The sequence below is a fragment of the Danio rerio genome, chromosome 9 (assembly GCF_052040795.2).
Source record: "Danio rerio strain M-AB ecotype USA chromosome 9, GRCz13ab, whole genome shotgun sequence".
NCBI lineage: Eukaryota > Metazoa > Chordata > Actinopteri > Cypriniformes > Danionidae > Danio > Danio rerio.
Window position 1 is genome coordinate 23170523 of NC_141029.1, and position 26348 is coordinate 23196870.

A 26348-nucleotide genomic window follows, 5' to 3' on the forward strand; every position below is an offset into this window, starting at 1 on the left:
TTTGCAACCTTAGAAGGCTCCATAGACTATTAAAATACAATGGTCTATTGTTGCCGAAACTTGAGCATTTTAGTGACTTTTCCACATGCAACATTATATATTGTAGACAGACTGTTAATGACAATACTAAAAAACTACAGTGGCACTGCCAGTATTATGAAGACATAGTATCACGATACTACCATAGTACCGATAAACCTTACAACCCTACTTTTCATTTGAGTATTAGTAGAGTGTCTAATATGTGCCGATACAGTTCCTTTAACAGACATTTCACTGACTATAAGAAATTTTCAAGTATGTCAACCTACCCTAACCCCAACCTATCAGTCTACATAATCTGTTGAGAATTAGTTGGCATGTATATGCAATGTAACTTCAATTCAACAAACTGCATTAAAGAGACCATCGAAATAAAGTGATACCGGTTCAAAATACATTTTACAAGGTAAATAAGAACAGATGAAAGTGTTATTTTATTCATTTACAACATGAAATGGCATGTGTCAACTACAAATCTCCTGTTTTACAATCTAAGGTCTTTGGTCTCTTAATTATATGTAATATTTCATTTCTTTGAGGACTTGAGACAAACCAGTGATTGATTGAAGAAAGCAATGCAGCAATCAGTTGAGTGAGAAGCCCAAGGAGGATCTGGGAACTATTTAGTTCACTATTTAGTTATTTCATTCACTATTTAGTTATAACATTAATTATTTAGCTATAACGGTAATACCTATGCGAGCAACTTATAATAGACCAGCAAAGTCGGGGGATAGTGAAATATTCTCCTGCTATTGCACTTATCTGCTTGTGTGCATCAGATCAGAATCTCAGCGTTGTAAATGTCGGAAGCCCCGCCCAGGGTATGTGCAGCGCTGACGTGCATGGCCGCCTCACGTGACTCCTCTGGAATGTTAACAATGCAGTAAGTGTCCAACTTTGTACTGCATTCTAATTCTGCCGTGAGTGGCGAGAAAATGGAGGACAATCCCATGATTTTCACTCCGTGCTTTTTATGAGAGGACGAAGAAAGGCCAACAAATCTTTAGACAGATAGTCCGCAACTTTACTGAAGTTTAAATCAGTTCCTTGGATTAAGGCACCGCTTATTTCACATGGTGAGTCGCTCAAAACTTTACAAACTTTTCAAAAAGCTGGGCATTAGTTGGTTTCAGGGGATTCTGCATTTGATTTGCGCTCGTAAATGCCGTGTAAGTTGAGTAAATAGGCCGTGTTGCTCATTTATAGTGGGATAGGAGTGAACAGCACATTCTCCCTGCGCTGGAATGCGGATTTGCTCCAGCGGATCTGCGTTCCTCTCGCTCCAGTCCCTCTGAAGCGCTGGGACCGTCCTCTAGGCCCCGCGACTGTAAACCGTATTAACGGTACTTTGTGCTTATAGAAGCATTTTGAATACCCCATGTTTGCTCATTTAAAGAGGATAATAAGCGATTATGTATGTTAATAACACCTTTGTGTGGCGTAATATGTGGCTTTGTTATATGTTAAACAAATTGTAAAGGTAACAAATGTGTAACCAGCGTTTATAATACAACGTATGTCTACATTCATTTAGAGGTTTGTTTTTGGTGATGAAGTTGACGCTGCCACGAGCTGCAGGTAACGTAAAGTTGTATTTTTACTCGTGCGTAACAAAACCAGCTCTGCTTCCCGCAGGGTTTTGTTTATGTGTCTCGCGCCGTCAGATGTTTTCCCCAAATCAGATGTTTTTTAGCCGTACTGTAAGTTTAGATGATGATGTACTACAGCGGGGCGATCGCATTACACGTTTATTGTTTTGAAACTTGTAATTCACTCCACCCACGAAATGATCCCCCTATTCTCATCTTGGACATGTGTGATGATGATGATGATGATGATGACATGTGTTGGGAACTGTTTTCATATTTAATCCTGTTGTTTTTGTGTGTTGTCTGAATTTTTGGGCTTGTGATGATTACAGAGTAGTGATTATAAGTTAATGTAGAGGGAAGCCAGAATATTCATGTCATTATGATACTGTGCTCTTGAAATGTGGATTCCTACTTTCTACTTTGCTGGGAAGATATTGTGACAAATATCAGCAATATGAAAAATATTCAAAAAAATGTTTTTTATTTAACTCTTTATTTGCCAGTGCCATTGCCAGCATAACTTGCATTATTTTCAGTGCCAGCATATAATAAATGAAAGACTATTGCAATAAATGATATGTGGAGGATTGTTTGGCTTGCTCTTTCTATAAGTAATAATTAAACACAATTTACAATTTAACATTTTAATTATTTGAAAGTTAATGCAGCTCTAAATAAAAATCAGTACATCGTCACTTTGGAATTTTAAGGTTCTATCTGCTTCTGAATGATTTTGAGATATTGAGCTTCAAAGTTTTTGCATTCAATAGCAAACAGTATGTGTGTAACATTTGTTTTTTTAAATAAAATGTCTTAAAATGTAAACAACTTATAAAAAACATCCCATAATGTAAATAAGTTGTCATTTAATAAGAATATGTCAATAACTCAATTTTGACAAAAATGCCAGAGTGAACCTTCTAACACTAAGAAGACGATATGTTGAGCATAAAAGGTCTTTAAAGTTTGTTTTGAATATCGATAAATTTCAGTGGAATTCATAGAAGTAAAAAATTAGCAGTAAATGTTTTTTAAAAGACTTTTCCATACTACATTTATCTTCAGTTCTGAGTTTATATTTTATGTTACAAATGACTTTTTTAAATTTCTTTGTGCAAGATATACATTTGCAGTTATTATCACTAATAACCATAGTTTATATTACTTTTATTCTATGGTGGAATGCATGCCAAGCATACACTCACTGCCATTTGTTAATAAATAATGTACAGAAAATGATCAGTTAGGCAGTTTGTATGGAAATGAATATGAACTTATTTAATTTTTGTTTTCTTAAGGATGAATTTCTCGAGATTGTCTCTGATCTTCTATAAGTGTTTGAATGAATGCTCTGCACCTTGGGTTGTACTTGCAAATTGAATTGATAAATGTAAAAAACTGTGTAAAAATCTTTGATTATATCAAGCATAAAGTGAAGACATGACTAAACATTTCATGATGCCTCCGGTTTTACATTCAAGGTATTTTCTATTGAAGCTTACATTTGAATGTAATATTGAAGAGCTTCAATGGCTCAGTGGTTAGCACTGTCGCCTCACAGCAAAAGAGTCACTGGTTTAGGTCCCGGCTGGGTCAGTTGACATTTGTGTGTGGAGTTTGCATGTTCTCCCAGTGTTTGCGTGGGTTTCTTGTGTTTCTTGTTTCAAATACATGCACTATAGGTGAATTGAATAAACTAAATTGGCCGTACTGTATGATTGTGAATAAGTGTATATGGGTGTTTCCCATTACTGGGTTGCAGCTGGAAGGGCATCTGCTGTGTAAAACATATGCTGGAAAAGTAGGCTTTTCATTCCGATGTGGCGACCCCTGATGAATAAAGGGATTAAGCCGAAGGAAAATTAATATCAATGAATATCAATGAGCTTAAAGTCAAAGTTATAAAACCTTGATCTGTGTTTTAGCTTTTCCCATAAATAAGAATGTTTTCAGCAAGAAAACGGCTTTTCACAGATACTGTTTAAAGATAAAATCTTATTTTATGTTTATGAAATAAAGTAAACCTTCAGTAATATGACATATATACATATATTAAATTATTTATTCCTGATTATCAAGTGTTTTTTTTTTTGTTGTTGTCTCGTCATCTTTAAGAAATCATTTAAGAAAAATTCTAGTATGCTATTTTAGTGCTTAAGAAACATTTCCTATTTTATTATTTAATTTAGTTTAGGAGTGTTTTTAGAGAAAACGCTTTTTTCTTTTTTTTAGTTTAGAATTGATTCTTAAATAGAAAAATGTAAAAACTGCATCAAAGTAAAAAATAAATTTTATCAATTGCACAAGCATTATTATGAGGCAAAATATACTATATATTAGGGCTGCACGATATTGGAAAAATCTAACATTGCGTTTTTTTATTCTGTGATTTGTAATTTGCGATATAAATACAATTTTGAATAACTATTTTGGAAAGAATTGATCATTGTAGATTGATTGGTATGATTCTGTAGGGGAGTACATGAGCATACAATTTAAGAAACAATCTACAAACGTAAGTAAATTCAATAAAGAAAAAGATGTTAAAGTGTTATTTTTTTACCGGTGAGTCAAACTGTATTCAGGTGTACAGTAATTGAATTATCAAATGTAAAATAATACTGCACAGTCTTTGTTTTGTTAACAATTCAATCGTCATTAATTTCTTATAGGCCTGAATGTTTTTAAAACCCTCACAGTCAAATGCCTCAAAAAACACTTGCAAAATGATGAATAATAATCCAGAGTCAACATTGCAAATGTTTGCGATGTGACTATTGCGAATGATCACATTGCGATATCGATGCTAAAGTGATATATTGTGCAGCCCTAGTGTATATAAAGCATGTTATTGTTTGTTTTGTGTAGTAATTTTAATTTTAATATCTAAAGGAGGGGTTTTACATTAAAACACCCAACTGCATATTTAGCTTCAAGACAGTAGCTGACCTGCTTGTGTTTCGTTATAAAGCTCTGACAGAGGGGCTGATATTCAATCAATCTCCAGTATTTGACATAGAGTAATGATGCAGGGCCTTTGACTTGCCCAAATCTCCCCTTCTGACCCTTCTGTCCACCACTGTCCCCACAGGCAAACATGCATACCAGACTGGGATGGAAGAAGCATGCAGACGTAAACCCTCACATGTCTTTGGAGGAGGGGGAGTGTGAGCCTTGAAAGGGTTGCTGGGATGTGAGTAGACCTGCATCCAGCGCACACCAGAGCCAAAGAGGCAGCAGCTACAAAGACTAGCGACAACAGCAGTGCTAATCTCCACTCACATCTTTCTCACTGCAGCCTGTGTTATCTATTCAGGTCAGATTGAGTCTGGGTGTGTACAGTTGTTTGGCTTATTTTAGGATTTAACAAACCATGCAACAATATATGTTGTGCATAATTTGATTTTAAAGAAGATTTGGTGTCAGATATTGTAATCAGGCTTTAAATAGTGTAAACTCATAAGGTTAAACTTTTGAGTGTTCTAGCTTGTTGATTATTATTAATACACTGTAAAAAAATGCAAACAAAAGGATTTGTGTTGGGGCAACATGAAGGAATAAAGTTAGTTTTTTCATTTATTCATTCATTTTCGGCTAAGTCCCTTTATTAATCTGGGGTCACCACAGTGGAATGAACCGCCAACTTTGTTAGCTTTTAAGTTTTTACAAATTTAAGTGGAATGAACGTACAACAATTAAGCTGTCACAAAAAACTTAAGAATTGTGTTGTTTCTGCTTATTTTAAATAAGTAGTTTGAACAAATCGTAAATGTCATTTTTTAAGAGTTCAATAAAAAATAAAATGCATTATTTAAGAGTAAATTTCTATATGTATGAAAATAAATCTTCACTTGTCGGCAGGTAGAAGCATAAATGTTTTTTTGTTGCCACTATTACATCATCCCAAATTCAATGTCAAATTTGTAAATAAAGTTCTGTAACGCTAAAATAATGCTTCATTAGTTCATGTTAAGTTATTTGCTAACATGAGGATAAAAAAACAAACAATGCATTTATTACAGTATAATTCATGTCTGTTAATGTTGGTCAAGGTTATTAGGTATTTATATTACCTATTGTTAACAAGTACAACTTTGCATATTAATAACTAAATGATTAATAAACAAATTAATAATCAATTACTGTAAAATATGGTTTATAATTGGTTCATGTCAATAAATACATTAAATAACATTGACTAATGAGCCATTAGGGTGTCACTGTGGCCTAGTGGGTAGCATGATCGCCTCACAGCAAGAAGGTCACTGGTTAGAGCCTTGGCTGGGTCTGTTAGCGTTTCTGTGTAAAGTTTGCATATTCTGCCTGTGTTTGCATGGGTTTCCTTTGGGTGGTCCGGTTTCCCGCCATAGGTGAAGTTTCCCACTGATGGGTTGCAGCTAGAAGGCCATCCGCTGTGTAAAACATATGCTGGATAAGTTAGCGGTTCATTCCACTGTGGCGACCTATGATTAATAAAAGGTTGAAGCCGAAAATGAATGAATAATAATGATCCATTATTTTAATTTTGACGCATTCTGACAAAACCGATTCATCATCAAGCTAGCAAAACATGCCGAAGAACCAAACACAATTTAATTGGTGATGTATGAGGAACACGTTTACCCTGCTAGATTCATTTTAAACAAATTAGTTTAGACTTAGCATTTATAACAAAATTGTGTTTATAATTAAAGGAAACTATAATTACTTGTTTTATTCCTACTTTTTGGATGATTTTATGAATTTATCTAATTTGTTGCTGAGTGAGAAAAATAAAATTCAAGTTTTTTTCTTGTAATTTTTGTAAACTTAAAAAAAAGGTGAAACATTTTATAGGACTGCTGGCAGCTTATTTGACATTAATTTAGTAATAATTATTTAAAAAACATAATGCCTTGTCAAACCAGGAATGATAGTTGTTAATATAGCTATATATAAAAATTTTAGCTAACACATTCTTTTGTTGTAGCTAGCACATGGTGACTTAAATGATTGCATTCTTTAAAGCAGGATAGATTCTGATTGGCCAGTTTTTATTTGTTCATCAACTGGTAAAACATTGTTCGGAAACTGATATCAACAGTATTGTTTGTGTCTGTAATCATCATTTTATGTACCAAGAATGTTGCATTGATGACCCAATGCAACTTCCAGAGCATCCGCTCACTAACTGAATCTTTCTGTCTTTCCTAGTGTGAAGAGTTTGTGTGAGAGAAAACAGGCGAAGTTCACTCATGAGGCCGAAGACGTTCCCTGCCACTCCATATGTGGGCAACACACGCCAGCGCCTGCAGGACATCAAGGAGGGTCTGAAACAGCCAGCGAAGCTGGTGAGTCAGGCGCTTCATGGAGGCAGCTCTCGAGGAGAGGGTGGTCGAGGTGGAGACTCAAAGGGCAAAGACCAGGCTGCTAGACAACAGCAGCTCCGGCCGCCCCAGAAGTTTAACAACTACCAGAGTGCCCTCCGAGAGATCCGCAAGTCTCTGAGGCCCTATGCCAATGATTCAGGTCCAGGATCCAGCTCCGGGCATCCCGGTGAGGTCAGCAGACAGATGCTACAGGATCTGGTCAATGCCGGTTGCGATCAGGTAAAAGTCTTTGTTTCATATACATTTTTATTTATACAGTCTAAATACAAATAGATAAATGTATATATTGTGATATGAATTGTAGTCAACAGTAACTTGATAATAACAATTACGTATAGTTTTAGGAAAAAAATAAGAGACCACTTAAAACTTCTCAGTTTTCTGGATGTCCGACATTTATTAGGTTTATGTTTGAGTAAAATGTTAATGTTTGTTTTTTCTATAAAGGTGGGATCATGTTTATTTCAATAAAAAAATCCCCATTGTTTTTGATTTGCTATGATTGAAAATCAGCACTTTAACTCCAAATAAACTCATCTTAAATAAAAACATTGGCATTGTGTTTTTAAAAAATGATTATAAACAAATATTCCATTTTATGTTTGAGATTTATATAAAAAGTGATCTAAATCTCTTCTTTTTTTAATTTTGAAAGAAATACCATCAGAAATTTACAAAATAAACTAAATTAAGCTTTACTCACACTCCAGAGTGGCTTTTCCTCGTGTATATTTACTGTATATATATCTCTATATATATGTATGTATGTATATATATATATAATTTTTTTTTTCAATTTGTGTATCTCATATCTTCATAAATTCTATTGATTCTGGCCAGGGTTTTTTCTTTTTTGAAATAAGCTCATCTTACTCATCATAAATGTCACACATTTAGAAATGTTTGTGGAAATTCTTGAGCAGTGCTTGGGAAATATGCAGCTTTGAAGAATATTCAGTAAATTAGTGCTGCGTGATATACATGATGTAAAAAAACTGACATTGCAATATGTTATTGTTCTGCAATATATAATGCGATAATGAGTATAATTTCATCAGATGTAATGAATAGCAGTAATTGGAAAGAATACATAAAATTAGACTAATGTGATAATTTTGTGGGAGAGCACATCTGCATAAAATACAATAAACCTATCACAAGCACTGATAAATACAATAGAGCAAAGATTAGCAGTATCCAGGCACAAACTGAATAATCAAATGTAAAATAACACTGTATGGTTTATCTTCATCGTATATGCACATAAATAAAATAATTGTTTCTTAAAGGTACAAATTTTTTGTGCCTAAACTTTTTAAAGTGGCTTGAAATGCTCACACAGACACATGCCTTAAAAACACATGCAGATGATATACTAATTATGGTTAATTTGCAATGACTCAACAAATCATGTATGTCTTTATACTGTTCAACTATAATATGATAATCCTGTGTAATCCTGCGATGTGGCTATTGCGGATACATACATTGCAACATTGATGCTCAAACGATATATTTTGCAGCCTTACAGTAGATATTTACTGATTCAGCGCTGTCTATGCAGTCTTGGCCAAATCTGAAATCATTACATAATACTGAGTGCAATGTTGAAATTGCAGTTTTCACAATTTATTTGGCTATTTAGCTTTTTCTTGAGGAGCTCAGTGCAACATCTCTACCCCACAGGAAGTGGCAGAAGCCAAATCAGATCTGATTCAAAACACAAACATGTATACAGGCTTGTGTCTTGTGGTTCATGTCTGTCTTTAACTAACTCTCTTTATCTAAGTTTAAGTTAGTTATGGATCAGTTAACAAACAAATACTATACTAGAATATACTGCCGTAGTATTTTGTAACTGGTTGTTGTGTATTTGTGTTGGTGTGTGCATTATTGGCCATTGTGCAATCACCTTTTAGTTAAATGTGTTACCTGCACTCTGGTCCTTGTATTTAATTGTAGTGAATGAATTTGAGAAGAGATAGTTTACTCAGAAGTAGAGTCATCATTTACCCATGAACACATGTTGTTCTAAACCTGAATAACTTTGTCTGTTTAGTGGAACACAAAGGAAGATATTTTGAGGAATGTTGGTGACAGGACAGTTCTGCTGACCAATGATTTCCATTGTATAGTTGACAAACAGACACATTCCACAAAATGCTGTAAGCTAAAGCAATCAAAAATAGTTTTGGCTAATTTGAACTAACATGAAATATATATAGTAGTAAGTACTTACTACTATATATATATATATATATATATATATATATATATATATATATATATATATATATATATATATATATATATAGTTGAAGTCAGAATTATTAGCCCCCCTAAATTATTAGACCGCTTGTTTATTTTATCCCCAATTTCTGTTTAACGGAGAGAAGATTTTTTTAACACATTTCTAAACATAATAATTTTAATAACTCATTTCTAATAACTGATTGATTTTATTGTTACCATGATGACTGTAAATAATATTTTACTAGATATTTTTCAAGACACTTCTATACAGCTTAAAGAGACATTTAAAGGCTTAACTAGGTTAATTAAGTTAACTAGGCAGGTTAGGGTAATTAGGCAAGTTATTGTATAACAGTGGTTTGTTCTGTAGATTATCGAGAAAAAATATAGCTTAAAGGGGCTAATAATTTTGTCCATAAAATGGTTCGTGAAAAATTTAAAACTGTTTTTATTCTAGCCGAAATAAAACAAATAAGTCTTTCTCCTGAAGAAACAATATTATCAGACATACTGTGAAAATTTCCTTGCTCTGTTAAACATTATTTGGAAAATACTTAAAAAAGAAGAAACAAAATTGAAGAGGGCTAATAATTCTGACTTCAACTGTATATATATATATATATATATATATATATATATATATATATATATATATATATATATATATATATATATATATATATATAGTAAGTTTAATTATATTTATAATATTTCACATAACGTGGTTACTAAAATATAATCTAAAATGAAAATCTAAATGTAAATATAGAAATTTACATTTCATGGCATATATTTTACATTTTGGGTAGCTATTTGAAATGACCAAAATATAGTTGTTAGCCTTGATATTCTTTTTTCACAAAATATGACGCCATTTTTCTCCTTGTGTTCGTACGGGTTTCCTCCGTGGGCTTCAGTTTCCCCCACAGTCCAAAGACATGCGGTAGAGGTGAATTGAATAAACTAAACTGGCCATAGTGTATGAGTGTGAATCCAAGAATGTATGGGTGTTTCCTAGTGTTGGGTTGCTACTGGAAGGGCATCCGCTGCGTAAAACAAATGCTGGCTAAATTGGCAGTTCATTCCGCTGTGGCGACCCCTGATTAATAAAGGGACTAAGCCCAAAAGAAAATGAATGAATGAATGAATGATGCCAATTTTATGCATAGTATGCCTTTTTTAATAATATGTTGTTTATTTACGTGTGTCAGACATGCAAGGCCTTTAGCATGTTTAGTGTGCTTTGTTTCAGACTCTCTAATACAGAGCCCTTGTCAGGCCGTTAATGAATATGTGTTGGGGCTTTGCTGCTAATGTTGAGTTGGAGCTCAGAGAGCGGCTCTGTGATTGCATTCGGCATGTGAGGAATGCTGTGCTCAAGCCCATGCACAACACCACTGAGAAATCCACCACGGCCCAGTGGAATTACGAGGCCTCGCTGAAGGGAGCCGAGCTGCCTTTATGACAGGGCTAAATAGAGACTGGAATGGGGCTTTTTTAGGTCTCTGGAAGCTGAAACATGCTATCAGATGAAGTATAGTATGGAGACAGACTTGATTTGGATCATGTTGTTTGCGTACATTCTTGACCGTTTTATCTTTCGATGTCGGTCCTGATGCTGGCTGATTTTTTTTTTTTTTTTTTGCACATTTCAACAGACATTTCATTCAATAAATATGTGAATATTAACAATTAGGTTTCAGATCATACATTGGGTATATACTCTTGGGTATATACAGAAAAGAAAACAGATTAGATTATAAACAAATGTATTTAATAATATTGTGCTTCACCCCGCTCCATTTCGACCATGTTGAAATGTATTTTGTTGAAAGAATTGTTTTGTGATTTTTCTGTTCGTAGTAAATAAATCAAATCAAATGTATAAAGTTTATTTGGGTTTCCACAGTAATAATGTTAAATTCTAAATAGTAATTCATTTAAACAGTTGAATAATTAACTGGATGATTATTTATTAATTGTGACAGTCCTAACATTAAACAGTGGTATATTTATTAATTATTTTGATTGCCCTTGATGAAAAAACTGGCCATAAAATAGACCAAAAAGGCACTTGGTATCTCAGAAAGCTGTGAGTGTAATATCTCATAGATGTGAGAATTTCACAATCATTAGATGGATTGTCTTACCCTGCCTTTATTACAGCATGTACAACACTCATACACAAAGAGGAAGTGTTCAGTTCTGTAGTAAATGGGCGTTTCCTCTGGATACACTCGATCCCTGGCATGTTTTTGTCCTTATGTGTGGGCTGAGGTTTTTTTTTTTTTTTTTTTTTTTTTTACAAAAACATGACATTTGTGTTTTGTGTCGTAGCCTGTCTGACTTTGTGTCTCCCTCGTATTCAGATTTAGTGTGAGTCAGTTCTTGAGTCGTACACCACATGCACCTAGACCTCCCATCCCAAGGTCTGGGTATTTTTTTGCATGTTTTTATTATTAGTAATAACGTGATTATTGTGAAATGACTCAGTCATGGTGTGTGACTTGGTATTTTTAGTTTAGTGACTGGGGCTTGTGTTTCTCCGTTGACCCTCCGCACATTCCAGGAAGGTAAAGGCCCGCCTCTGGTCCTTCCCTGCGCTTCTTTGGTTTGATCATTATCGTTGGTTTTTCGCCTCACAAATTACACAGCAATGCGGCCAGTGGTTACATAACCACCTTTGATGGCGGAAATGTTTTGGTTGGGGGAATGAAAGGGGTGGGAGGGGGTACAGGAAGAAGATGAGCATGACATATGTTGTGGATTTGTGGTTTTGAGCATAGGATCCAAAACGCTGCCTGTATACATCATGCATGTGATGTTTGTGTACTTGGGAAATATGCGTGATGTGATACATGTGTAGTGTGTGTTGGCATATCATGTTGGCACTTGGCCTGAATGTTTATATTAGGCTTTTCCTGCAACCAAATATGACCAGTCTACAACCACAAGCTTTGTAACATAGCTTTGACATTAAAAGTCAACTACGCCATTTGAAATAGGTGATGTTTCTGGGGGATATGTGATATTTAACAAGAATTAATGTTGGGCAGAGCTTTTAGCGCTGCATAAAATATTCAAAATTATCTAGAAATTTCTAAAATAAACAAATTAAAGTATGGATAAAATCAACAGAACAATAATACAAATAAAACAAGCAACACTAGATGATTTTCAGTGGTTTAACTGTACTGACATACAGAAATTAATGTAAAATAAGACTGTAATGAGTCTTCGTCGTACAAAATAAACACAGTCATTCTTTAAGTGTAAAAACTTTATAATTTCTTGTCCACAAATAGTTTAAAATAACTTGAAATCTTTATCACAGGCCTTAAAACACATCCAAATAAAAATAACAAATCTTTCTAAGTTATATTAGGGTTAATCTTTGTGATTAAATCATTTACTCTGAGCTGGTTAATTATAATCCTAGCTTGACATTGCAGACCCTGCAATGTGGCTATGGCAGATTCGCACATTGCGATATCAATGCTGAAACAATATATTGTGCAGCCCTAGTTCCCACTTTAGGAATCGATTGGATCATGAAAAGTGGAAGTTATGCCTAACAAATGAACAAAGTGTTTGGTGGGATGTTGCTTTAAAAGCAAGATAGATGGTGAATGTCATCCCAAAAGAAGGGCAAAGCAAATTATAAAAAAATTTTTTAAGATCACAAAGGCTACTATTATATATTTTTTATTAGTCTTTTTAAATGAATAATTTTAAGCAAGGGTGCATTAAATTGATTAAAGTGCAAGTAAAAATTCATTCAGTGTTACAAAAGATTTTATCTAACAATAATTATTTAAGGTGAGGCAGTGGCGCAGTAGGTAGTGTTGTCGCCTCACAGCAAGAAGGTCGCTGGGTCGCTGGTTCGAACCTCGGCATAGTTGCCGTTTCTGTGTGGAGTTTGCATGTTCTCCCTGCCTTTGCGTGGGTTTCCTCCGGGTGCTCCGGTTTCCCCCACAGTCCAAAGACATGCGGTACAGGTAAATTGGGTAGGCTAAATTGTCCATAGTGTATGAGTGTGTGTGGATGTTTCCCAGAGATGGGTTGCGACTGGAAGGGCATCTGCTGCGTAAAAACTTGCTGGATAGGTTGGCGGTTCATTCCGCTGTGGCGACCCCGGATTAATAAAAGGACTAAGCCGACAAGAAAATGAATGAATGAAAAATTATTTAAGCCAAACTTAATAAGCTGCATCCTCACCTTTGTGTGCACAGTCGGGGCCTATAGTCATATATTCTGCTCCTGTCCAGAAGTATCTGAAGTTTGGAAAAGTATCGTCAGACTTTATTCACAGGCTTTTAAAATGGACATTAAAATTGATGTGGAATTAGCATTGTTTGGATGTTCAGACCAGGCTCTAACTTGGCCTAAACATGAACAACTCTCCCTTATGTTTGGTGTGGTGCTGGCCAACAGAGTGACTTTGATGGAGTGGAAATCCACGTCACCTCCAGGTTTTTAAAATGGTTAGCTGAAATGGTTTCTGCCCTCAAGCTAGAAAGGTGACGTTTCTCTAGATTTGGCAAACAGAAGATGACAAAATATGGGTCCCCTTTCTTAGATTTATAGGTTAATAATGTCTCTGTAATTATTATTGTTTTGTAATTTTTTTTCTCTCTCCTTTTTTACGTCATTTTATTTTGTTTCTTATTCCATTAGTCTGGCTAAGATTTATTTATTTTTTGATGGTGCTGTATTGTTTGCTAGTGTTTAGGTGTATGTTCTGAAAATCTGTAAGAATTGAACCCATGACAAAGGCATTGTTAGCATCATTATCTGCTGTTTGAGCTCTTATGGATCCATTCGCAGATCATGAGGATGATGTTGTCCATCCGGTCAAAAATCTCAGTCCTCCATATGGTTTTCATTCTCAAATTTAATGGCGGAATGTGTTTCAGAATTTGGGTCAAAGTGGAAGTTGTTCAGAATGAACAGCGAATAAAGTATAAAAATACTTTAAGTAGAAAATCTGTGTGTGTGGGGGGTTACTTTTAAAAGGAGAAAAGCTTGTGTTTTCATGTGTGTACATAGAGACACCACAGTCAGAAATTGAACGTCTAGTGTAGCATTGAGGCTTGTGGTCATGACGAGGGTGTAAATACAAACGGGATATTTTGGAACAGACCAAATGAATTCTAAAGACACACTAGAACAAAATGCTCTCAAAAATAAAAAGGGGAGGGGGGAGAGACAATTTGAACATAGATTGAGGCATAGATTTCCACATAACTAGAATTCTTGCTTCCTGGCTCGTGGAATGTCCTGAACATCTGTCGCCTTGACAGTGGAGGTCAGGGCTGAAACTCTGACCTGGGGCCAAACCAGACCCAGCCCTTCCCGAAACCAGACTAAAGTCAATGGTGGACTGTTTTGTGTGTGTGTTTTAAAAAGAGAGAGTGGCGCCTTTAAATCACTAAGAGGGATGTGAAGGCACACACCCTTGGAGCGGACAGTGATGGAATGCAACAGAAAGTGCTGGCACTTCTGAGACAGCGATCACAGACTGTGTGTTTTGTACAGTACTAACCGAAGTTCCAGCAAATGTGTGAATACGCATTTAGACATGCTGGTGAAGATACACATAGGGTAATTCTAAACTATTCTGGGAATGTGTAGAATGTGTGTGGATGTGGCGCTGCAATACTGAGTGTGCTCACTGTTTGAATGTCTGCTTGTTTACACCCATTCAGTTTTTACTTGGACATGAGTTTTAGCATTGTCTGACCAAAGCTCAGAAATACTCTTTACTATTGTAACTTTGTCTTTATTTCACTCTGCCAGTTGGCATTTCTTTGAATACACAGAGGTCAAAATGCACAAGTATGTGCTGAATTAGGCATTTTCTTCTTTCCATGGCATGCTTGGTGCGGTAACAAGTTTGCCCAGCAGAGGCAGCGTAACACAGCTTGTGCTGCTGTAGAAATTGACTTGGGCAGAATGTCTTCTGAATGAGGTCATATGCCATTCAAGGGGATTTCCTTAAATAGGTGTGGGTCTCTACTCATAGAATACTTTACACGTTTGAGTTTTCCCTTGGATCACAGTCCTTACAAAATGTGACAAGGAAAACCTTTGATTAATTTGAAGACCTCTTCAGGTTGAAACAGAGTTGTTGCATGAAGGTAATCATGAGTATATATTCAAACTGAGGAGAACTACTTTTTTTTAATGAGCCTCTAAATTAATAATTTTAATTAACACAACACTTTACATTGCATTGAAGCGCTAAATAAATAGTACAAAAAAGACTTTAAAAATCAGAAGTGAGTCTCACTTTGAATAGTGAGATTTATTTCCATGGAATTCATTAATAATTGCAAGTTTCTTACTGTGTGGTCGAATGTGCCAATCTCCGGTCATAGTACGCTTGTAGCCTGGCACAGGAAGGAGCTTGTGCATAACTTGCAGAGGAAGCAGCTGCAGAGAATGTTATTTTGACCATTATGTACTGTAGGTGTTCATAGGCCGGTTTATATTTATAGGCTTGTTCAAATGTAAATTTTGTACACATATATGCATTTATCTAAAAATTAAATGTTTAATATGGGCATTTTCCATAACCACTAGTGTCCACTACAAATTCTAAAACTGTACAAGGGCCAATTTTAAGTAGTAAAAGTATATTATGTATACCTCAGTAGTAAAGGAGGCTACTTTGGCTCATTTTCTCCAGTGGCAAATCCCTCTAGGTTACACTGGTGCATGTAGCAAACGAATATTTTCAGTAGCTGGTGTAAAAAAACACAATTGGATTCTGCTTGTTTTAGCATCTTCTGTGTTATTGAGTAAAATCTCAATGTAATATAATTTTTAAAAGCTGCAGGTCAGGATCTTAAGGAAAACTTATTTGATTCTAGAAGTTGTGTTTATTAGTGCATAATGACAGTAATTGCTCTGATGTGTGCTTTGCAATTGTTTTAATAGTTCTCTGCTTGAATTTCTAAAACAGGAAATGGCAGTGCGTGCCCTGAAACAGACTGGTAGCCGTAACATCGAGGCAGCATTGGAATACATTAGCAAAATGAGTTACCTTGATCCTCACACTGAACAGATTGTACGTGTCATCAAACAGACTTCCCCAGGCAAGACAATACTAAAGCACACTCACTATACCTATGATATGACTTGAATTATGTTCTGTATTTGAACCTATTAATATTTCCTATAGGAAAAAGTGGCATGCCAAATTTGATGGACCACAGGACAGCAATGGAAGGCAGTGGGGATGGTGCACTTCCCCCTTATCATCAAATGGGAGCACCATTGTATGAGGGAGCTAGTTATGGGGCTGAGGGTGAAATGGCTCGGGCATACATGGGTGGACCACCTGTCATGAACTACATGCCACCGCCTGCCAACCCTTCACAGGGTGCTACCATGGGAAACCCGATGGGACGCCCTGCAAGTATGGGTGCTTACTCCACAAACATGGCTCCTCAAAATAATACTGGGAATCCAATGTACACCCCTGGTCCAGCCCAGCAAAAAGGATACCCTAGTGGGATTGACCAGGCCATGATGGGGTACAGTGTGTCTGGACCACCCATGCAAATCCAGTCTCAGCCCTCAGGAGGGCCTGGAGCACATTATGATTACAGGTCGCATATGATGGAGAATTCCAGCTACGGGGTCAAAAGAAGTGCTTCCTTTCAGAATAAGATGCCCCAACTAACTCCAGAAAATTATGTCAATATGCCAAGCAAAGCAGCAATGGGCCAAAATGCTGGTGGCTATGCTCCCAACTTATATCTGCCACCACATTCACATCCACGCCAAGCTAGCCCCACCTCACACCAGGTTCACATGATGCAGCGCCCCCCAGGTGTTGCCCCTGGAGCTATGGGTGGGGAGTTCTCTGATGTTCCTCAAGGCCTTCTTACCCCTTCCAGGGCCAGTTTAAATCTTGACCTGTATGAGCATCACTGGCCAGGATCTCAAGGTCCTGAGGGGACTCCTCCAGCCAGGCAGCCACAAGGGCCCTTCAGAGGGGAGGTACGCGTCCCCAGTCGGACCAATTCTTTCAACAACCACCAAAAGGTGACTGTGAGGCAGACATTGCCCCCAACAGCTAGTGTTGCTGGGAAGCCAGAGTCATCTTTGGGCCCACCTAACACAATAACTGCAGTGACCTCTCCACCAATTCAGCCACCTGTTAAGAGTATACGGGTCATGAGGCCTGAGCCGAAGACAGCAGTGGGACCATGCCATCCAGGGTGGCTGAGTGCACAATCCCCGGAAGCACAGGATTCTCTTGGATACATCCCAGATGAGAATTTTACCCTGGAACCCAGTCAAGAACATCGATGCCCACCTCCACCTTACCCCAAAACACTGCTTGTGTCTGGATCTGGACCTGAGCCTGCATCCTTAGAGCCTGTAGCCATGAGTGGACTTCAAGATGTCAGTGCCACAGGTAGGACTATCCAGAGTTCCTCGGTAGGAAAGCAGGAGGAACCCATCTTCAAAGACAAAGTGAAAATGGGCAAAGGAGAAAAGGCTGTGAAGGATAAGAAGCAGATCCAGACATCACCTGTGCCTGTACGAAAAAATGCCCGTGATGAAGAGAAGAGGGAGTCTCGTATTAAGAGTTATTCTCCATTTGCCTTTAAGTTCTACATGGAGCAACATGTGGAGAATGTGATGAAGACATACCAGCAGAAACTTAATCGCAGAATGCAGCTGGAGCAAGAGATGTCCAAGGTAAGCTATGCTGGAACTGTTTATCACAAAGAACACCGTTTACTCTTCAATTTGTATAATTGAGTTGTTAACTCTTTGAGTTATCCATAAAAGGGTATATTTTTTGTTTGTTTTCAACTGAGCCACCTCTAAGAATCTCTTTCATTATTTTAGGCTGGCCTTTCAGAGGCTGAGCAGGAACAGATGAGAAAGATGCTTTACCAGAAGGAATCCAATTACAATCGACTACGACGTGCCAAGATGGACAAATCAATGTTTGTCAAAATCAAGACACTCGGCATTGGGGCCTTTGGTGAGGTGTGTCTAACCCGAAAAGTAGACACAGGAGCCTTGTATGCAATGAAGACTTTGCGAAAGAAAGACGTTCTTAACCGAAATCAAGTAGCCCATGTTAAAGCTGAACGGGACATTTTAGCAGAGGCTGACAATGAGTGGGTAGTCAGGTTGTACTATTCATTTCAAGACCGAGACAATCTGTATTTTGTCATGGATTACATTCCTGGAGGAGATATGATGAGCTTGCTGATCCGTATGGGAGTTTTTCCAGAGGTCTTAGCCAGGTTTTATGTGGCAGAACTGACACTGGCAATTGAGAGTGTGCATAAGATGGGTTTCATCCACAGAGATATCAAGCCAGACAACATCCTCATTGACCTGGATGGACACATCAAACTGACTGATTTTGGTCTATGTACGGGGTTCCGATGGACTCACAACTCAAAGTATTACCAAAAAGGTAAGAGTAGGTGATGCTTATAGCCTTTAAAAAGTCCTTAATGTTGTTGCAGTGTTTAATAAATCCAATGAATTGGTTGCCTTCTCTCTTTGCACTGCTTGAATAGGGAACCATATCCGACAGGATAGCATGGAGCCAAGTGACTTTTGGGATGATGTGTCTAATTGCCGTTGTGGTGACCGGCTGATGACTTTGGAACAGAGAGCAACTCGACAACACCAGCGCTGCCTGGCGCATTCTTTGGTGGGCACCCCTAACTACATTGCCCCTGAGGTGCTTTTGCGCAAAGGTAAGAATATTCACATAGTCACTCGGAAGAACAAGGACATTACAAAGAATTGCTAGTGCCTATAGAACCTTTTTCTTTTTAATTGCTCCTTTTAATTAATTTTAATACACAGGATACACACAGCTTTGCGACTGGTGGAGTGTGGGAGTGATCCTGTTTGAGATGCTGGTTGGCCAACCACCCTTTCTTGCTCCAACCCCAACAGAGACGCAGCTTAAGGTAAGAGTTCTGTATGCATGTTTTTAGTTGATCCTGCTCCTGGAGGGCAAGAGTTCCAACCAACCCCAACATACTTGAACATTTCTAGTAATCCTGAAAACTTGAATAGGTGATTCAATTAGGCAAGACAGTGCACATGCAGGAAAAAGGACTGCACATCTTTGTTTTCTTTAAAGCTTATAATATTTGAGGTTAACAGTTTTGATGACAAGTAATAAACTTTTGTTGATGTCACTACCTCTACAGGTGATAAACTGGGAGAACACTTTGCAAGTGCCACCACAAGTAAAACTAAGCCCAGAGGCAGTCGATATTATTGGCCAGCTTTGCTGCTCTGCTGAAGAGCGTCTAGGAGGCAATGGGGCTGGAGAAATAAAGGCTCATCCTTTTTTTTCCGAGGTGGATTTCTCCAGCAATCTTCGGACACAACCTGCACCATATCGACCAAAAATTGCCCACCCCATGGATACATCCAACTTTGATCCAGTTGAAGAGGAGGGAGGCCCAGGCGCCTGGAGTGATAGTGGGGATAGCACCCGCACTTGGGACACCCTCTGTTCTCCTCACGGCAAACACCCTGAACATGCCTTCTATGAGTTTACTTTCCGAAGATTTTTTGATGATAATGGTTGTCCATTCCGTTATCCCAAACCCCTAGAGGCGACACAAAGCCTGTCCAGCAGTGACGGGGCCGGCAGCCTGAAGCCTGAGCTGGAGGAGGAAGAGGCCCATGAAGAGGAAGAGCAAGGGGAAGGGTGTGAGCCGGTTTATGTTTGAAAACGTTGGATTGGTTGTTCATGCTGCTCTGCCTTTACCCATCGAGGACCTCACCAGTTAACACGCTGCATCTTCTCTACTTCCTTTCAACACTATTTTTTCTTCAGGGTGTTGCCTGAAATGCTTGGAAGAACATCAGAAATTTAGTGCAGAAAGTTCCAAGTGAAATGTGTTTATTCCCATAAACCATTATGCAGTATCATTTAAAAATGACTGAAGCTCTGACCTGGGACCAAGGAAATACACAAGACCTGCAGCTGCATGTGGACGTTGATGTGACTGATACTCTTCTATGAGAGCACAAAAACAGAGATGTGTAGCTGTTGGTCTGTGGTTTGACGTTTAAACCACTCTACTCATGGTTAGTGTGTTGTGTGTCAACCGTGTCCTATTCTTTTATTCCACTGGGAGAAAGAGTCCCAGTCTTACGTCATATGTTAACACATCCCTCACCTCTCTCAACCTGGTGATGCTAACATTCCAAACACCAGAGAGTTTATGGTGAAGGATTACAAGAGTGCTTGGCTTGGGATGGTAGCTCTGTGGTTTATTTTTTAAAGTTCATAATACCAAACTGAATTTTATAGCTATAAATCCATAAATGTGCAGTAAAACCTATTTTTTTCTGCGGTATTGAAGCCAGATTTGGAATTATATGATCTCAGTCTTTTTTAAAGCGAGCAAACTTTGTTTTAGAGGATTTTGTGGCGCCACCAAGTGGTTCAGAGTGACATTGTCAAGTGTCTTCTTTTCGAAGATGTAAGTCCTATATTATGGACTGACAGTATTAGGTCACTTCTTCATGCAAAGTCTGTCCAAAAGACCATGCAGGATTTTGCAGTTAATAATTAATAATGACAATAAATTATTAATTAATTAATAAAATAGTCTTTTGTAAATATAATACAGTTATCCTTCATTTATGTTTCATGCCTAACGGTGCTCTCAGTCATAACACAATATTAAAATAAAATGTTTTGATGTACAGGCAGCACTTCATGGACATGGGATCTTAAACTCCCATTATTACAATTAATAAAGGTTTTTAAAACATACTTCAATTGTCTAAAACAACCGCCTGTTACTTGAGAGCTGAGGCTAAGCATAAGTATAGTCATTAAATACATAATGCCACAAAAAAACGGATATGATATGAAAATATCATTCACAATATGAAAATGTAAGAGTTAATTAACACTCTTAAATTGTGAATATTAAAAGGCCTAAATCCTGCTTAATGTTTGCTTACCAATTGCATTGCAGTTTTAAAATTAGTTATTTTTGCTTAGGTGTTTTATATTAGTTGCTGTTTAATTCAGGTGGTATTTAAATTCAACAAGCATTTACCTTGCCTGGCTTGATTTAAATAGTTTCATTGTTTTAAGGCTTAATGATTTCGTTCCCAATAGCTGCTTACATTCATCAGCTGCTTGTGTGTGTATCTAACACTTGCAAGACACATCGTTTTGTTTTGAAGTGTGTTTTCTCAGACCGCTGCAATTGGCTATCCGGAACAAATTATAAACATTAACTCCAAGAGCTGAGGCTACAGCTATATCCTTTTCTAGTTATGCAAAAAGATTATACGCCTTTCATCACAAGTAACTCTGTTTTTTTTTTAATCTCAGAAAATGTATCATATTTCCCACCTCATCTTAATTGCATTTAGTTTCATAAGAAGATCTTAAAAGTCAGACGGGTGGTTTTGTTGTGTGTGTTCTTGCTTATCCAGATCCACTGGAAATGATCTTGTCTGTCACTATCAGTGAACTTATTTTATTATACACACACACTCACAAATGTAATCAAACAAGTGCAAGATGTTTTGTCATCAAGGCTGCTCACACAGCACAGTATTACAACAAGACAGTCTATGACTGAAATGTAAAGAATACTTTGAGGCAAAAACTTTAACGAAAATGGTGAAAGATAGTTACAAAAGAAAAATGTATCTGATGGTATAACTATGTGCAATACAGAAAATACATTATATAGTTTTCTAAATACAACAAATAGCCTTTATAACTTCAAAACTGAATTATGCTATCTAAAAGTATATATTCTATTGATTTATATCTATTTTCAATATAGTTTCATGACCCAATGCTGCTTATTGTTATTAATATTACACCATATTATCATCAACCTTTCAATTATACTTTCTCTTTGTGTAAAAAGTGTGGTTTTGATTGTCAGTGTGATTGATCCGATGTAAGACAAACTGTGTGCCTTCTAATGAATGTGTGGGTGTGTTTACCACGTGCTGATCAGTATTTCTGGAAAGAATGGAAATGCCGTCATTTCTTGCACTCAGGCCGGTCCTGATCGTAAGAGGCGGCATTTGGATGATAGCTGGAGAAAGACGAAAAAAAGAGTGAATGATTGTCATTGAGACTCTGAAGGAGATGTATTTGGATGTCGTAGCATGGTGGATATGGAAACACATTGTATGTGATTGGTCAGTGATAAGGATCCCTAATAAGTCCATATAATAATGTTTAATCATTTGTAGTGAAGCTTGATTGAAGTCAGTCAAACTACCCTGTATGACGTCTGACTGGATGAGTTTTAAAGTAACAGCCAGTGATGATCCGCTTTTATATATTGTTTACTCCTAAAAGTCACATAAATTCCTAAAAATATATTCAATTCAGACTTGTACCTAAATTGGCATCATGTTTTTGGTTCAATCAGAGTAGAATGGAGTGTGACAGCAAGTGTTGCAGATGCTTTGCTTCCCTGTATTTGTCAGATTGGACCACTCAGTGAAAAGGCATGAGCTTTCTACGAATCTCTCACAGAGTCAGGTTTAGGGTTTGAATGTAATGCGTGTGTTGTGCTGAGGATGGATTCTTTGTTTTACTTTTGAAAATGTTGACTGACAATCTTTGACTGTGTTTGGAGCTGTGTGATGATGGAACTTTTTTCCTCTAATGTATGTTTTTGTATTTTAAGGAATGAATGGGTTGGGACTTTTTGACGTAACCTTTAACTGTATTATACAATACTGTTACTATTGAACATATTTATACAGATATACATATTTTTTGTATTCTTTTATCCTTATTTTTCCTCTTTTCTGAGCTAACTTTTGAACCCTTGTGTCTACAGTATTACAGACAGTATGCATTTGGATTTATCTCATTTTTTTACACATATGTATGAATTGAGAATGTTTAAGAAATGCTTTTGCTGTCTTCATGTGTAAATGTATATGTCTAAATTAAATTAAACAAATCATTCTCTTGTTTTGAGTCTGTGTGTGTGAGTGTGTGCATGCGGGTGAGCGTGTGCACGTCTCTGTCTGTTTGTGTGTAGATGTGTTTGGGACACACCCAAGATATTTTTTGCTGATGAGACACACACAAGAGCATTTTTTAATTAAACCATTTATTTCCACCATTAACCTTTTCACAAAAAATATACCTTTTTCAGATTGAAGAGCGCATGTGCATGCACACTCACTGGCCCCTTTATTAGGTACACCTTTCCAACTGCTTGTAACACAAATTTCTAATCAGCCAATCACATGGCGGGCACTCAGTGTAGGTCAGAGGAGAATGGCAACAGTAACTCAAATAACCACTAGTTACAACTGAGGTACACAAAAGAGCATCTCTTAATGCACAACATGTCCACCCTTGAGGCAAACGGGCTATAGCAGCAGAAGACCACACCGGGCGCCTCCCTTGTCAGCTAAGAACAGGAAACTGAGGCTATAATTGGCACAGGCTCACCAAAATTAGACAATAGAAGATTTGAGAAACGTTGCCTGGTTTGGTAAGTCTTGATTTCTGCTGCGACATTCAGATGGTTGGGTCAGAATTTTGCATCAACAACATAAAAGCATGGATCCATCTTGTATCAATGGCTGGTGGTGGTGGTGTAATGGTGTGGGGGATATTTTCTTGGCACACTTTGGGCCCATTAGTACCAATTGAGCATGTTATAAAGCGTGAATCATCTCAGACTGGTTTCTTGACTGGCCTCCATAGTCAACAGAACTCAATCCAATAGAGCACCTTTGGGATGTGTTGAAAAAGGAGATTAGCATCCTGGATGAGCAGCCGACAAATGTCAATATCATGTCAATATGGACCAAAATATCTGAGGAATATTTCCAGTACCTTGTTAAATCTATGCCATGAAGGATTAAGGCAGTTCTGAAGGTAAAAGGGAGTCCAACCTGGTACTATGGTGTACTTAATAAAGTGGCGGGTGAGTATATACTAAGTACATTCTTCTTTACACATTCACAGATGGTTTAATACAGTGAGTAATACAGTTTTGGAATCTGATTATAACCTTTTATTATTATTATGTATTTTAAAGATTGTATTTATGTCTTATACGAGTGACGATGATCAAAATAGTGAGTAACATGTCTACAGTCAGATTTGTTATTAAATAAGATCCCCGTTTTAGTAATGCTAAAACTATGTTTAATTATGACTTAAATTATGACTTCCAAAAGTTACAGATAACACCAAGAATGAAACACATTTATGAAAATGAACTCTGTATACAGGCCCGTAGCCAGCCTATTGAAAGGGGTACTTCTTTTTTTTCTGAAAAAGTGGACCTTTTTTGCAGCTATTTGCCTCATTTTCTATTCAATTGTGCATTTTACTCACATTTTAAGAACTAATCTTTGCAGGATCAGCATGTCGTGTGGTGATCAAAGTGCTCACCACCATACTATTTTACAATGAAGTATTTATTTACAAACTTGGATTTAAACTGTAAGTTAATGCAGTTTTTAGATATTCTTACGAAATTAGAATTAAATTTAAAAAAAAAACTTATTTTTAAATAAATATATATTATAAATCATCATCTAAAAAAATAGGAATCTGGTAAAACTTGTTTTAAAATAAAATTGTAGCCTATGGGCAATTAAAAAATGGCAAGCTTATTAAACTTTTCTCAATCAGAATTTGGCCACTTAATTACAATTATATTTGTCTTAAAGCCTTCTTTTATCTATAATTTTCACAATTTATGATGGCATAGCAGTCAAATATGGAATAAATGAGCTCATATAGGGGTCAAATTCTAGACTTTGTCAGTGAAGGGGTGGGTCTTTCCAACCCCCTGAACCCCCTGGCTATGAGCCTGGTATAGTAATAGTAAAAGTGTAGTAACCAATATATTTGAATGAACAGTTTTACTACAAATACCATGTTTAAACTATAACAAGTCTAAAAAAAACAAACTGAATTTATGGTGTCAACAATTGCTTAATGTTTTAGTACTTTGAGAAACTCTTCTTTTAAAGGCCAAGCGTTTCTATTAATTTATCTGTTGCATAAAGTGCACCTGCTCACTAAACTATTTATTTTGGGAGGAATAAATGCCAAATCTAATAAGCAAGGTAAGTGGCCGCTTATAGCCCCAGGAAATCTAGAGCCCCCAAATAAATACCTAGAATTATACGTATAAATTATATAAAACATCAATTTCTATCATATTTTGTATAATGAGGGTCTAAAGCCTAAAAAGGGGTGGCCAAACTAGGTCCTGGAGGGCCAGTGTCCTGCAAAGTTTAGTTCCAACCCCAATCAGACATACCCGAGCTAGCTAATCAAGCTCTTACTAGGCTTTCTAGAAACACCCAAGCAGGTGTGTTGAGGCAAGATGGAGCTAAAATCTGCAGGGCGCCGGCCCTCCAGGACCGAGTTTGGCCACACACCTGGTCTAAAAAATAAGTTTAATGTTTATTACATCCAGTGGTGTAAAGTAACTAAATAAAAACACTCAAATTACTGTAATTGAGTAGTTTATCTCAGAACTTGTAATTTACTAAGTAGTTTTAAAAATGTGTACTTTTACTTTTTCTTGAGTGCATTTTTAGTGCAGTATCTGTACTTTTATTCCACTACTTTCCTTCAACCTGCAGTCAGTACTTTATATTTTTTTTCATCTATGGGAATTAGAAAAATCAGTCCTGTAATTCCTGTCCAGTCAAATCACACATAGAAGGTAAATTGCATCAGTGAACTACTTCAAGACATGTGCACTTTACATTGCAGCAAACTGTTTAGAAGCATTAAAAGTGTCCAAGAAGATGTTCAAAATTTTTACACGCATTGACCCAGAAACTGTTTAGATCAGGGATGCCCAAACACAGTCCTGGAGGGCCGATGTCCTGCAGATGTTAGCTCCAACTTGCCTCAACACACCTGCACGGATGTTTCTAGAAAGCCTAGTAAGAGCTTGATTAGCTAGCCCAGGTGCGTCCAATTGGGATTGGAACTATACTTTGAAGGACACCGGCCCTCCAGGACTGAGTATGGGCACCCCTGGTTTAGATGCACTGATGTCACTGATGAGAAGATGATGGATATTTA

At 36.9% G+C, this 26348-nt stretch overlaps 1 protein-coding gene across 4 annotated transcripts; it reads left to right on the forward strand.

Moving 5' to 3' along the window:
* Positions 1 to 949: 949 nt before the first annotated feature.
* lats2 (large tumor suppressor kinase 2) lies at positions 950 to 23244 on the forward strand. 4 transcript variants are annotated; one of them, NM_001128256.2, is given in 10 exon segments: positions 954 to 1121; positions 4729 to 4830; positions 6831 to 7225; positions 16227 to 16359; positions 16446 to 16648; positions 16835 to 17977; positions 18131 to 18713; positions 18820 to 19002; positions 19115 to 19221; positions 19468 to 23244. In NM_001128256.2, coding segments are annotated over 8 exon segments (3237 nt in total). In that variant the 5' UTR covers positions 954 to 1121; positions 4729 to 4830; positions 6831 to 6871; the 3' UTR covers positions 19999 to 23244.
* The last annotated feature ends 3104 nt before the right edge of the window (positions 23245 to 26348 follow it).

What these genes read in the sequence shown, in the direction of transcription:
- lats2 (XM_087266930.1), top strand. Translation starts at nt 6,872, where the DNA reads ATGAGGCCGAAGACGTTCCCTGCCACTCCATATGTGGGCAACACACGC. An exon ending in CTCAAAGTATTACCAAAAAG is followed by an intron (nt 18,714 to 18,819) that starts GTAAGAGTAGGT and finishes CTGCTTGAATAG; the next exon opens with GGAACCATATCCGACAGGAT. An exon ending in TGAGGTGCTTTTGCGCAAAG is followed by an intron (nt 19,003 to 19,114) that starts GTAAGAATATTC and finishes TTTAATACACAG; the next exon opens with GATACACACAGCTTTGCGAC.